The 12,138-nt window shown below is 40.3% G+C and overlaps 2 protein-coding genes across 2 annotated transcripts; one reads left to right on the top strand and one right to left on the bottom strand.

The window, feature by feature from the left end:
* Positions 1-4,538: 4,538 nt before the first annotated feature.
* Positions 4,539-5,148, top strand: LOC135716344 (small ribosomal subunit protein uS19-like). Its single transcript, XM_065238961.1, has one exon. It carries the CDS (start codon positions 4,608-4,610, stop codon positions 5,055-5,057), a length of 450 nt encoding a protein of 149 aa, XP_065095033.1. The 5' UTR covers positions 4,539-4,607; the 3' UTR covers positions 5,058-5,148.
* LOC135716328 (uncharacterized) lies at positions 4,577-6,228 on the bottom strand. Its single transcript, XM_065238960.1, has 2 exons — positions 5,715-6,228; positions 4,577-5,654 (listed from the first exon to the last, which is right to left on the bottom strand). Exons 1-2 carry the CDS (start codon positions 5,981-5,983, stop codon positions 5,348-5,350), a joined length of 576 nt encoding a protein of 191 aa, XP_065095032.1. The 5' UTR covers positions 5,984-6,228; the 3' UTR covers positions 4,577-5,347.
* Between the last annotated feature and the right edge of the window lie 5,910 nt (positions 6,229-12,138).

Here is a 12,138-nt window from a genome sequence, read left to right as displayed (position 1 = left end):
GAGAAGTTTCGTCCGCGATGAATGAGTGATGCTGCTGTCAAAAAAAGAGTTTGACAGTTCCCACGGCCGATGGGATCGAAGTTTGCGTTTGGCCCTTGCAGCAAAACATCGCTCCGGGAGCGGAAATCAGGAAACGCGCAATCTCGATTATGCACCGGGAGAAAAACTAAATGGCTAATCAGCAAATTTATTATCGGTCACACTTAAATTATCGCTGTTCGGCAAATATGATGCAATTCAATTCAATTGCTTTTCAGCTACTTTGAAACTAAATCTCTACTAAAATGACAAGATTATTTAACCATTTAGGCAAGGTTGGACATGTTTTAAATTTATTTTCAAATTCAATAGCCTTTAAAATGAAGGTCAAAGTTTTGCCGAACGTTCAGCTGTTCTGATTTCGGTAAAATTTACCGAACACGGACACAAAATCTTAGTGTGATACAGTTGAGATCCAGAATAACCCACTACACAGTAAAACAAGTTGTTGGGTGTAATACCCAAGCCAAACTGCTGCAAACAGGGGCCACAATGCGCATCTCTAAACGAAACACTTTTGGTACGAACGCTTGTCTGAAAAAGTTTTTCGTTTGTGTAATAAAGTTTTAACCTTGGGCCGTATGAATAAAAAGAGTTTACTTTACTTCCCCGCGCTTTTCTTACGGGAAAAGTAAAGTAAACGCTTTTATTCATACGAACTCTTATGTATTATGTTTTTTGGAAGTGAACCTTACAAATAATAATGTTAAGAACGATTACCATTATTCAAAATTCTTGTTTTCTCCATAGATTTTCGGAAAGAAAACTATATTAGAACCTTTTTACTTATGGTTTTAGAACTTTAATGGTAATGGTTATGGTAGTCAGTATGGTCCATGGATGGTTTTGTAACATCGATCATCTTTGTGTGGAATATATCGCGAAAAGGTTTCCTGTAAATTAATGATTCGCGATATATTCCACGTAAAGATAAGCTGTAATGTGAACGGGGTATAAGATTTCAGTAAAACGGATTGCTGGATCATGATCAGCAAAGCAATGCTTTATGACAGCAAACGACAGGGGGTAAGTCACTCTGCCACATAATGCTAACACACACAGAAAAACACCCATGATAAGCAAATGTTTTAAAAACTATCGTACCGTCCTGCCGGGAAAGAGAAACATTCTTGGTTTGATTTGAAAACCTCCCATCCGAAGAAAAAGAAATACGAACCCGGTTAGGATACACGAAAGCAGCAGCATCAGGAGGAATAGTTGCTAAAACATGTAAAGATGTCTTTAAAAAAACCAAGAAATCCGCAACGGAACAGTTACTGACTGTCAATTCTATTTAGGTTCACGGACCCACCAATTGATTGCAAATTTTGCACTTTGAGTTGAAACTATTGCCACCGACTGGATTCTACTGCGGGTATGATTGCATCCATTGCTTGATCTTTCTTCCCGGGTGGCACGTGCCCATTCGTCTTCTTCCTGCAGCGAGAGGGCCAATGCCCGTGATATAGCTGGCGGTCCTTTCCAGATATCACTCCGAAAGCCCATCGGCTGCGGTCGAATTAGCTTCAAAAAATCCTCACGCTGGTTGTGCTTTTTCATTAAACAAACATCAGAGAAGCCGTAGGGCAATCTGTCATTTTCAGTGTTATATTTATTGTCCATTTGCATATTATGCGCAAGTAGGGTTAAATACCCCATTTCCGGCCTATTAAGCACAACCCGCACTTAGTCTTTCTTAATCTAGCGCAGTTTAGCACTAAACGGAATGTTATTGTTACTGATGGCTTCCAAATTTATTTACCTTTCCGTACGTACCAAAAGATTTGATAAAGAGCAACCAATCGTTGAGATATTGTCAAAAGTCTAACACTGCTTCTTGATGCCAAACTCGGCCTACGGATTCTAAACTCGGCCTAACGCATTGAAACGCCATTGAAATGCCAATGAATTCACTTCGGCCTATCGGATGAATATAAAAATTGATTCGGTCGGAGCGCTTTTTTTGTTTTTGAGAATAATGGGTGCAAATCTTCATATCACGCGTTCTCATTGACTTCGTTCGGTAGCTTATTAACTAAAGTATCGTACCAAACGCATAATTGACTTGTTTACTCTGAAATCATGGATTTATTTGAAGTTTTCTGCTCGATAGGCCCAAAATGGGCGATTAGGCCGAAGTAGTTCTCTACCCTATTTATGGTTTGAAAGTGAGGATAACAAAACAAACCAACATTTTTGGATGGAACGAAAGTGAGGATAATAAACTTTGCATTTGAAAATGAGATCACTCAAGTGTGCGTGATATAAACGTCAAAAAGATCAATGGTCGACGATATATGATTGCCAATAAATTTATTTTTTCGTCGACACGAAAAAACACCCAGAAACACCCAGAAACACCTTCCGACACCCAACAACACACATTCGTATACGCAAAATATTTTCAGCGGGAAAAACAACTTCATAGCGAAACAAATTCCAGATGAAAACAAATCACTGACACAATCACACTCTAGACTGATACAATTGTGCATATTTCGTTTATGTGCCACACACATAGATTTTTGCAATGTGATTGCACAAATAAAATTTATGTGTGAGACACATAAATTGCTTTCAATCGACATTCATTTAATTATATGTGTGGTCACACACTCGGTCACACACTAGGTCACACATAAACATTATGGCTAGTGAAAGATGGATTTAATTTGTCTATTCATACATTTTATTGTCGATTATTTTGAAATTTTTGGATTTTATTTTTTAACAGTATCATAAATACTCGAAATTCAAAACAGTACCAGATATTTTTTCTTAATCGTTACAGGTAATGAATTAATACACCACAATGCTCGCCGCAATGAAAACATTATCGCTCCTTTACAGCGGATGCCTTTGTGTTCGGGCATTGCCAATCGATTCAGTATGTACCGAGTTGGTTTAGCAGCATTTCCAAACTCTCCGGATGATACTAACTAGCTTAGCGTTTTCAGTGATGTCCTGTTTCAGTACCTACACGTGCCTACACTTTTCAGATAGAAGCATCACACGCCGCTGATGACGTGGGGAGAAATCAAACGTACGGCTTGTTGATTCCTATTCCATGTGTACTGCTCGTCATGGATCCGGTGCTGGTGCGTTTTGCTGCAGTGCTTCGGTTCCGTGTTTTGACCGGGCAGCACCTACATTTCCCGCCGGCTAGATTTCAGCTGTTCCTTGAAATATTATAATTCTAGATAGAGTTGGAATTAGGGCGTAACAGCCTTTGTAAACAATGACTTCTCTCGTTGATTACTCGGAATTCAAGGCACGCCTATACAAACCAACATATCCATCGGGAAGGAGAAGTCTTCCTCTACTCGATAGTGATGACGATTTACCAGGGAGAGCCATGGCTTCCGAGAAATCATCGAGAGAAGTCATTGTTTACAAAAGCTGTTACGCCCTAATTCCAGCTCTATCTAGAATTATACATATATACGTATACGTTTCAAGAATGTTTGCTCATATTTACCTTCAAAAATATGCAATTGATCCTCTGGAAAACCCGAACATGCATCCGGTTCTGCAACCTCGACATTTTAAAAACAGTGTTCGGTCTTCACCTTGAAATACACCATACACAGAAAAAAAAGATGTTGAATATTACATCCAAACTGCTGCAACCAGGTCAATCCATCGGTTGTGTAATATAACGTTGTACGGTGTTTATCGTTTTGTGAACAAAATTACATCCATTGATGTAATATTGTATCTGCTTTTTGCTATTACATCATTATTTCATACATCAGCTTGAATTACATTGATCGATATTACATTTTTTTGCTGTGTATTTGTTTTATGTGTGCACACACATATATTTTTTTGCTATGTGCCATTACACATGACGTTCATTTGGGATACACATAGTTGGCATATGTAAAACACATGAAGTTCATGTGTTATTTTTAAAATTTATGAATGTTATGTGTGAAATCACATAAGTAAAATCTTTGCAGTTTTATCAGTGTAGCAATCTCTATAAGCACAGACACAAGCTTGGGGGACAAAAGTAATAGTACGTTCAGACTAAAGAGCCTAAATTTATAAAGAGGCGACATGTCAAAATTGGAACAATCGATTGTCTGTCAAAGTCATAGGAAAAGTCATTCCAATCGAGCAGAAGACCTGTCAAATGGATAAGATGTCGTCTCATTATAAATTCAGGCTCTTTAGTTCAGACTACAGAATTATAACATGTTATAGCGCTATCTTGATGGTGGTTTCTGTGTTGCAATTATTTGACAACCGTTATAACATGTTATAACTCTCCAGTCTGGACAGCGTTTAATATCCAATCTCCACGGTTTCCGTGTATACGTTAAAATATTTGACATGCAGAATTCTTCAAGTGTAAATCCGCTTTACTGAAACTCTGAAACGCAAAGTCGAATCCGTTACCGAAATCCCGCTCCTTATGTCAAAAAACGCGCATTGCTACATCCGCAACAGAACGGTTGTCAAACTCTCTTTTCTCTTCCACATCTTGTGTGAGGACGTAGTGTCGCGTGAGATACTCGTTGCTATTTTCGCATTTTTCGGATTAAATCCGTAACTTTGTAACCATGGCGGACACCACTGAAGCCGAGGGAGTTAAGAAGAAGCGTGCGTTCCGTAAATTCACCTACCGCGGGGTGGATTTGGACCAGCTGCTGGACATGAAGCAGGATTTGTTGATGGAGCTGATGCACAGCCGTGCCAAGCGGCGGCTGAACCGCGGCACTCGCCGTAAGCCGATGGCTCTCGTCAAGAAGCTCCGCAAGGCCAAGAAGAATGCTCCACCAAACGAGAAGCCAGCTATCGTCAAGACCCATCTGCGCAACATGATCATCGTCCCGGAGATGGTCGGATCGATCGTTGGTATTTACAACGGTAAGACCTTCAACCAGGTGGAAGTCAAGCCTGAAATGATCGGTCACTATCTTGGTGAGTTCTCGCTGACCTACAAACCCGTCAAGCACGGTAGGCCCGGTATTGGTGCCACCCACAGCTCCCGTTTCATTCCACTGAAGTAGGGCGGGCTGGATCAGTGTTTAATTATCTTATTTCTTGTAAGTAGATCGAAGCGAAGGTGATGAAAATACAAAAAGGATTGTAAACAAAGAAGGGCGGATGTTGCAAGTGTTTCTGAATGGAAGAAAAGAACGTCTCCAGAAAATATTTATTGGGTTTTATTTCACACGAATTTGTTGGGACCAACCAGTTACAAAATTTGTTTACAAACAATAGTGATTCTCGACTTACCTTAAAATGTATATTACCGTTTTGTTTTAGGAATTGGATCCCCACCATCGAATAGCAATATTCAGCAGCAGAACCGACAGCATACGTGCGGCTCGGATTCTGCTTCGTTCAGCAGCTTTCGGTTGGTGGTTTTCCTTTGGGGTGCCCATGGCATTCGCTCCTCGGGAACGACTTTGTTTGGTTTGTAAGACCGGTTGCTACAGGCGCTGCAGCGAATCGGACGAGCCGATGAAGATTCTGGACTTTCCGGTTCCGGTCCGGCGTCATCCAATGGTCTTATGGAAGATCGACGGCGGTGTTCGTGTTCGGCCGGCATTCCTCCGGTCGTTTTCGGACGTATAGGATAGATGTATTCCCTGCTGAGAAAGCTGGAAGTAAAGTGTTCTTTTGTAAATAATTACAAAATGAATCATGATCTGGATACCTACTTGGGTCTAGCGTGTGTCCAGATGTTATCCAAGCGCTTCTTGCTCATAATTGCTCCCAAGCGTTGCAGCAGTCGAATATTGTCCCTCTCAATCTTTTCGGTCCGTTCGCGTTCCTTCTGTACCTTTTTCAACTTCTGCGTAATGTGGGCTCGGGCTGGAGGTGGATGGAAATCGATTGCCGGTACCGCGGTCTCCACCTTGATCCGATGGTTGTAGTAGCGTTGCATCTGCCATGGGCGAATCAGTAGCTTCTCCTTTTTGGTGAGCATTATTATTTTTTGGATCCTTGGACTAATTACTAAAACAGGGCAATCTGTATCAAGTTCAGAGCCACAATGTCGTACGGGTCAGGCTCACACGGGCAAGGTTCCCTCCGGTTTGCTGCATTGGAACTGATAAACAGTTACCGTTGGTTCCCTTGGATACATCGCATTTCTAGATGGACAGGCACGCGAAGTTGAATTTAGCGCGCAGAAGTATCCGCTCGTGCGGGTGGGTTGGTGTCTATCCGACGGTTCCGTGTGCAGGTATTTATGGAAGGAGTTTGTTGACACCACCTTGACAACCTTGAACTGTGCTTATATTTGGGTATCAATTTAAATTTAGTTCTAGAGCTGCCCTAAAGGAAATGCATTTCTCATACTTATGCATTCCTATCTATACTAAAGCCCTACAGTAAAAGTATGGACGACTGACACCACAAAACTGAAAAAAGCTGTTCCAATCGAGCAAAGCGGTGCATTTTGACGGTTCGATTGGAACAACTTTTGACAGACGTCCATACTTTTACTGTAGGGCTTTAATCTATACTGGAAGGTGCAGGAATGGTATTGAATCATTTTTATGTTATTTATTAGTTGCATTTAAAAGAACACAATTTTATTTATCTATGGTGAAATAAAAGTGTGATGGTCATTTTTGTTTAACAAATTTAATTTACAAAAACAATGAACAGGGCGTATTTTTTATGAAAATTGTTCGTAAATTTCCAACAAAAAGAGATAGCACGCTCAGTCAAAATGGGCGCTATAAAATTTTGAAAAAGTGTCTAGAACAGTCATGGCCAATGTTTGGCCCGCGGGGAAATACGCAAAATTAAGCTATTGAAAAAATGGGCCCGAGCACCACTGGTCTAGAACATGTACTATACGAAAAAGCAATGTATAAAATGTTACTATAGCAAAACCGATTCGCCCTGTTGCTAAGTTGCTTCAAATGAGTTATTCTGCACCGTTGTCTTGCATTGTAACGATCTATCTCGAATAACTCAAATGTTTATATTTAGAACACATTAACATAGGAAGCACTTACTAAATTATTTGCATAGATCCAAACTTTTCGACAAAGATGTAGAACAACTCATTAGAAGCAACGTGTTCTATCTATCTCTAATGGTTCACAAGCGCGACGGACGTGAAAATTCCAGATTTCGTAAACTCTGACGAGCCACCAATGTTAGTTAAAACAAAATGCTCTAAAATTAGCCATAACATATGATAATAATGAAAATTGTATAAAGATCACTCAAAAGAACATTCCAGGTAATAATAATTTGTCCAGAATAGATCAGAAACGAACCAATTCATAACTTTTGGATGCGGGTTCATGGCTTAGCTTAATATTTCCCGCGAACACGGAGCCAGATGTCAGTAGTGTGCTTTGGTCAGAAATTTTATTGTTTTTACTATTGTCATTCATGTCGGTTTGTCGGTGAATGAACTCTCGTGTAAGTCATCGTGAACTTTTTTTCGTGTAAGTCATCGTGTTTCTTGTTATCGAGTCACGATGAACATTCCTCCACAGACAAAATTCCTCTTTTCAAACATGACTGGACTATCACTTGTTTCGTTCGTCAAGTGCTTCAGTTCATTTCATTTGAAGCAAAGACTTGTTTCAATTGACGCAATGAATGACTCGAAAACTGCTTCCTTCGTTTTTTCACTTTCACTTCAATTCGGGGCTCATTCGACTAGTCACGACCTGACGACGCAGGCATCAGGTAATAATTTATTATTTTATATTAAACGAAAATTAAATTAACGAGGCCATTCTGGAGTCCAGGATGGGAGCCATCGGGGTCAGGGAAAGTCTCAAATACCCTATACAATATGGGTATTTTCGGAACGGGGACGACGTGAAGGTGCCGAAAATTGATATTCGACGTTATTTTGGAATCCAAAATGGCGGCCATCGGGTTTCAGAAATAGTGTCAAATACCCTACAATAGGATATTTTCGGAACGGGGATGCCGCGTAGATGCTGGAAATCGATACCTAACGCTATTTTGGAATTCAAGATAGTGGCCATTGGTTTTATGAAGTGTCAAATACCCTAAGATATGCTCGAAGATATGGGTATTTTCGGAACGGGAACAATGCGTAGATGACAAAAATCAACATCCGACGCTATGTTGGAATCCAATATGGCGGCCATCAGAATTCAGAAAGTGTCAAGTGTAGGATAAATATGGGTATTTTCGGAACGGGGACGACGCGTAGATGCCGAAAATCGACATTCGACGCCATTTGGGAATCCAAGGTGGTGGTCATCAAGTTTCATAAAACGTGTCAAATACCCTAAAATATGGGTATTTTCGGAACGGAGACAAAAATCGATATCCGATGCTATGTTGGACTCCAATATGGCGGCCATAGGGTTTCAGAAAAAGTGACAAATACCCTAAAATTCTGGATATTTTTGGAACGAGGACGACGCGTAGATGCTGAAAATCGATATTCGATACCATTTAAAGGCTATTTGACACTTCTTCGGAAATCGGAAGCCACCATCTTGAAATTCAAGATGGCATCGGACATCGATTTTTGGCTTCTAGATGTCAGCCCGACTCCGAAAAACCCACATTGATCGGTATTAGACTGTTTTTCACAGTTTTTCTGAACCAAAGCCGCAATCGTGACATCAATTTTCGGCATCTACGTCTCATCCCCATTATGAAAATAACCATATTTTAGGATATTTGACACTTTTCCGCAAATCGGAAGCCGCCGTCTTGGATTACAAAATGGCGTCGGGTATTGATTTCCAATCACCATATTGGATTTCAAAATGGCGTCGGATATCGATTTCCAGCCTCTAGACGCCATCCCGGTTCCAAAAATACCTATATTCATGGGCATTTGACAGTATTTCCCGCTTAATCTGAAATCGCAAGCTGCTATCATGGATTTCTAAATGGCGTCGCAGATGAATTTTCGATCTGTAGACTTCATACCGATTACAAAAATACCATTATTGATGTGTATTTGACTGTATTTCCACTTTTTCGTAAATCGGAAGCCGCCATCTTCGATTTCAAAATGGCGTTGGATATCGATTTTCATTCTCTAGACATCATCCCGATTCCAAAAATACCCTTATTTATAAGTATTTGACAGCATTTCCCACTTTTTCTTAAACTGAAAGCCACCATCTTGGATTTCAAAATGGCGTCGCATATCAATTTTCGATCTCTAGACGTCACCCCGATTAAAAAAAATACCCATATTGATGGGTAAACAAACCACCCGACAATCATAAATTTGACATCCACGTGTACAGATCTATGCGCATACGCTTAAATAATGAACCGAGTGAACAATCAACAAAAGTCATAAAAACTACACGAATTTGAATCAAACAGCTTCGCTTCAATGCAAACGTAAGTTCATTTTACATTGAAAGTAGAAATGAACACGAGTCAAGCCAAAACAAACAGCATGAAAACTGATCGAAAGTGGTTCTGTTGATGTTGACGGGGATCTGCTCGAAGAGAAGACAGCTTCATCGTCGCTTGACGATTTTCGATTGAATGTGACTTTGTGGGGCCCTGTCGTGGAGGAACCATATTCGAAGCGGTTTCTAAACTGATAAATTCAATCTTTAAAATTGACGCACTCAATAATATTCGACTATTTTCAATAATTATTTTTGAAAAAAATAGTTCCGGTGCTCTAGGGAGATTGAAAAAGTTTAAAAAAATATATTGTCAAAATTGAGATGCGATAAAAAATAGACCAGTAAGTCAGGAACGCGTCAAATATGGTGCAGGCACGGTTAGCAGTTGCGATGAAGCTTGCATGTTTTCCCTAGTAAACAAATACCATAAACGAACGATAACCCAAATAGTCGAACTTTTTCACAAATGGTTTGAATGATACCCGACGTGTTCCGACGTGTTAAGCAAAATAACCATACAATTTTTATTAGGGTTGTTATATCAGCGAAAAATATGGCAATTAAAAAAGTAGAACCTTAACTTGACCTCTGGACGATTGAATTTCAGGATGGGACTGATATGCGATTACTTTGCTTGATGGGACAAACTGACTTGTTTTCACATTTCACATTTTTCGTGATCAAAGTCCGTAGTTTTATCAACCATCAATACGAAACTAACGATTTGAAATTGACCCTTTACATGATTATAGCCCATAGGCCCAAAGTAAAGAGCCTGAATTTATAAAGAGACAACATCTTATCAATTTAAAAGATGTCTTCCGCTCGATTGGAATAACTTTTCCTATGGCTTTGACAGATAATCGATTGTTCGAATTTTGACCCCATTATCGTACTAGAATCTGTGTTTGTTTTGATTCGCCTTATACATTTGACAGAGTTTGTGGGTTTCGTGGATTTTCCCACGTTTCAAAGGATGCTTCAGTTAGCTTATTTATTTATTTATTTATTTATTTTATTCTTATTTCATCTGACTTTTTTCAGTCTTAATGAAATCTAGGATGGGGAAAAGCCTCTTTGAGTAAACCATTCAGTTGGCTCAAAGAGGCGTAAAAACCCCATGTCTTTTCATACATATAACAATAAATAAAATTACAAATAGTCAATACACAGAATACGTTGAATACAAATGAATACAAATGACAAACATATTAAAAGCTAAGTCAATAATCTAAAATAATTGAACACAACAATCTGCAAATGCGTCGCAGCTCACACGTCGGAGGGTTGGAAACTCGGCGTAGTGTTGTAGAAAAAAACAGCAGGTAATACACACTTTCGAAGTAGCAGTGATTGGACAGATACTCACCGCTGTGCATTGAGGCGGCGTTGAAAAGTGGCAGCAGAAACATTGAAGTCAAATTGTCCACTAACATCGTTAAACCGAGAAGACATTATCCTGATAGGATCGTGTGGACCATAACGGCTGTTCCGGGTAGCAAGGTGCAGGAAATTACGTTGCCTCAAAGGTCTTTGCGGCGCATATACGTGCAATTCAGCAAGAATATCTGGGGCATCGATTTCATTGGTCATTACCTTAGCGACGAAGATGGCTTGCAAATTGGATCTTCGCTTCTCCAGAGTATCGATGCCTAACAGCATACAACCATAGAGGTAACAACGATGTTCATATGGAGGAAGATTTGACGAATCACACCAGCGTAAGTGGCGAAGAGCGAGGCGCACAAACATTTTATGCACCGCCTCGATACGGTCAATCCAGTTTCTGTTGTACGGGCACCATACCAGCACGGAAGATTCCAAAATAGATCGAACCAGTGCACAGAAAAGGGACTTCAGGCAGAGAGGATCACGAAATCCATCAGCAAGCTTAAACATGAAGCCGAGCTGTTTATTGGCTTTTGCAATCACGTCTTCGTAATGCGGTCGGAAAGTGAGTTCGCGGCGAGGGCGACACATCTAAATCTCAAGTTTTGATGGTCAACAAATCTCACACTAGCAAATCAATCTTCGAACAATCTTCTTTCATTTGTCGCATCTACTTGCATCGCTCATCAATTTTTTGCAGGAAATCTTCAGAATCGTCATCAATCTTCTTTCTATCTACTCAGCGTGCGCGCAGCTAGCCACAGCGAAACACAATCTTTTTTGCATCGTAGATAGAGTCGTCCCCATCGGTTCGCGGTCCAATATCACACCGAGATCCCTAACCTGATACAAGCGCTCGAGAGTTTGTCCACACATGCTGTAGTTGAAATTGATTGGTTGCCGCTTCCTGCTGAATGATATTGTGTTGCATTTGGCTATGCATAAATCGAGTAGGTTTCGCCTGCTCCAGTCCTCGAACAAATCTAATAACCTCTGCAACTCCAGGCAATCCTCAGTGCACGTGATGATCATAAAGATCTTAACATCGTCGGCATAGAATATTCGCTGTCTACGTGGCAACACAAAGGCAATGTCATTTATGAATAATGAGAAAAGCAGCGGTCCAAGATTACTCCCTTGCGGTACACCAGAAGGAATCATAAACGGCTCCGAATGTGACGAACCAATCCTTACTCTCACGGATCTTTCAGACAGATATGATCTAAAACAGCTAACAAGCGCGGACCCCCAGCTTCTCGAGTTTTTGCAACAGGATATTATGATTCACACGATCGAATGCAGCCTTGAAGTCCGTGTATCCGGCGTCCACTTGTGAACCAGCGTCCATAGAGCGTATGCA

The sequence above is a fragment of the Ochlerotatus camptorhynchus genome, unplaced genomic scaffold (genome assembly GCF_037179485.1).
Source record: "Ochlerotatus camptorhynchus isolate MF236.1 unplaced genomic scaffold, CSIRO-AGI_Acam_v1.1 ptg000046l, whole genome shotgun sequence".
Taxonomy (NCBI): domain Eukaryota; kingdom Metazoa; phylum Arthropoda; class Insecta; order Diptera; family Culicidae; genus Ochlerotatus; species Ochlerotatus camptorhynchus.
Note: the sequence above shows the minus strand (reverse complement) of the source record. Positions and strands in the feature narration are given on the sequence as shown.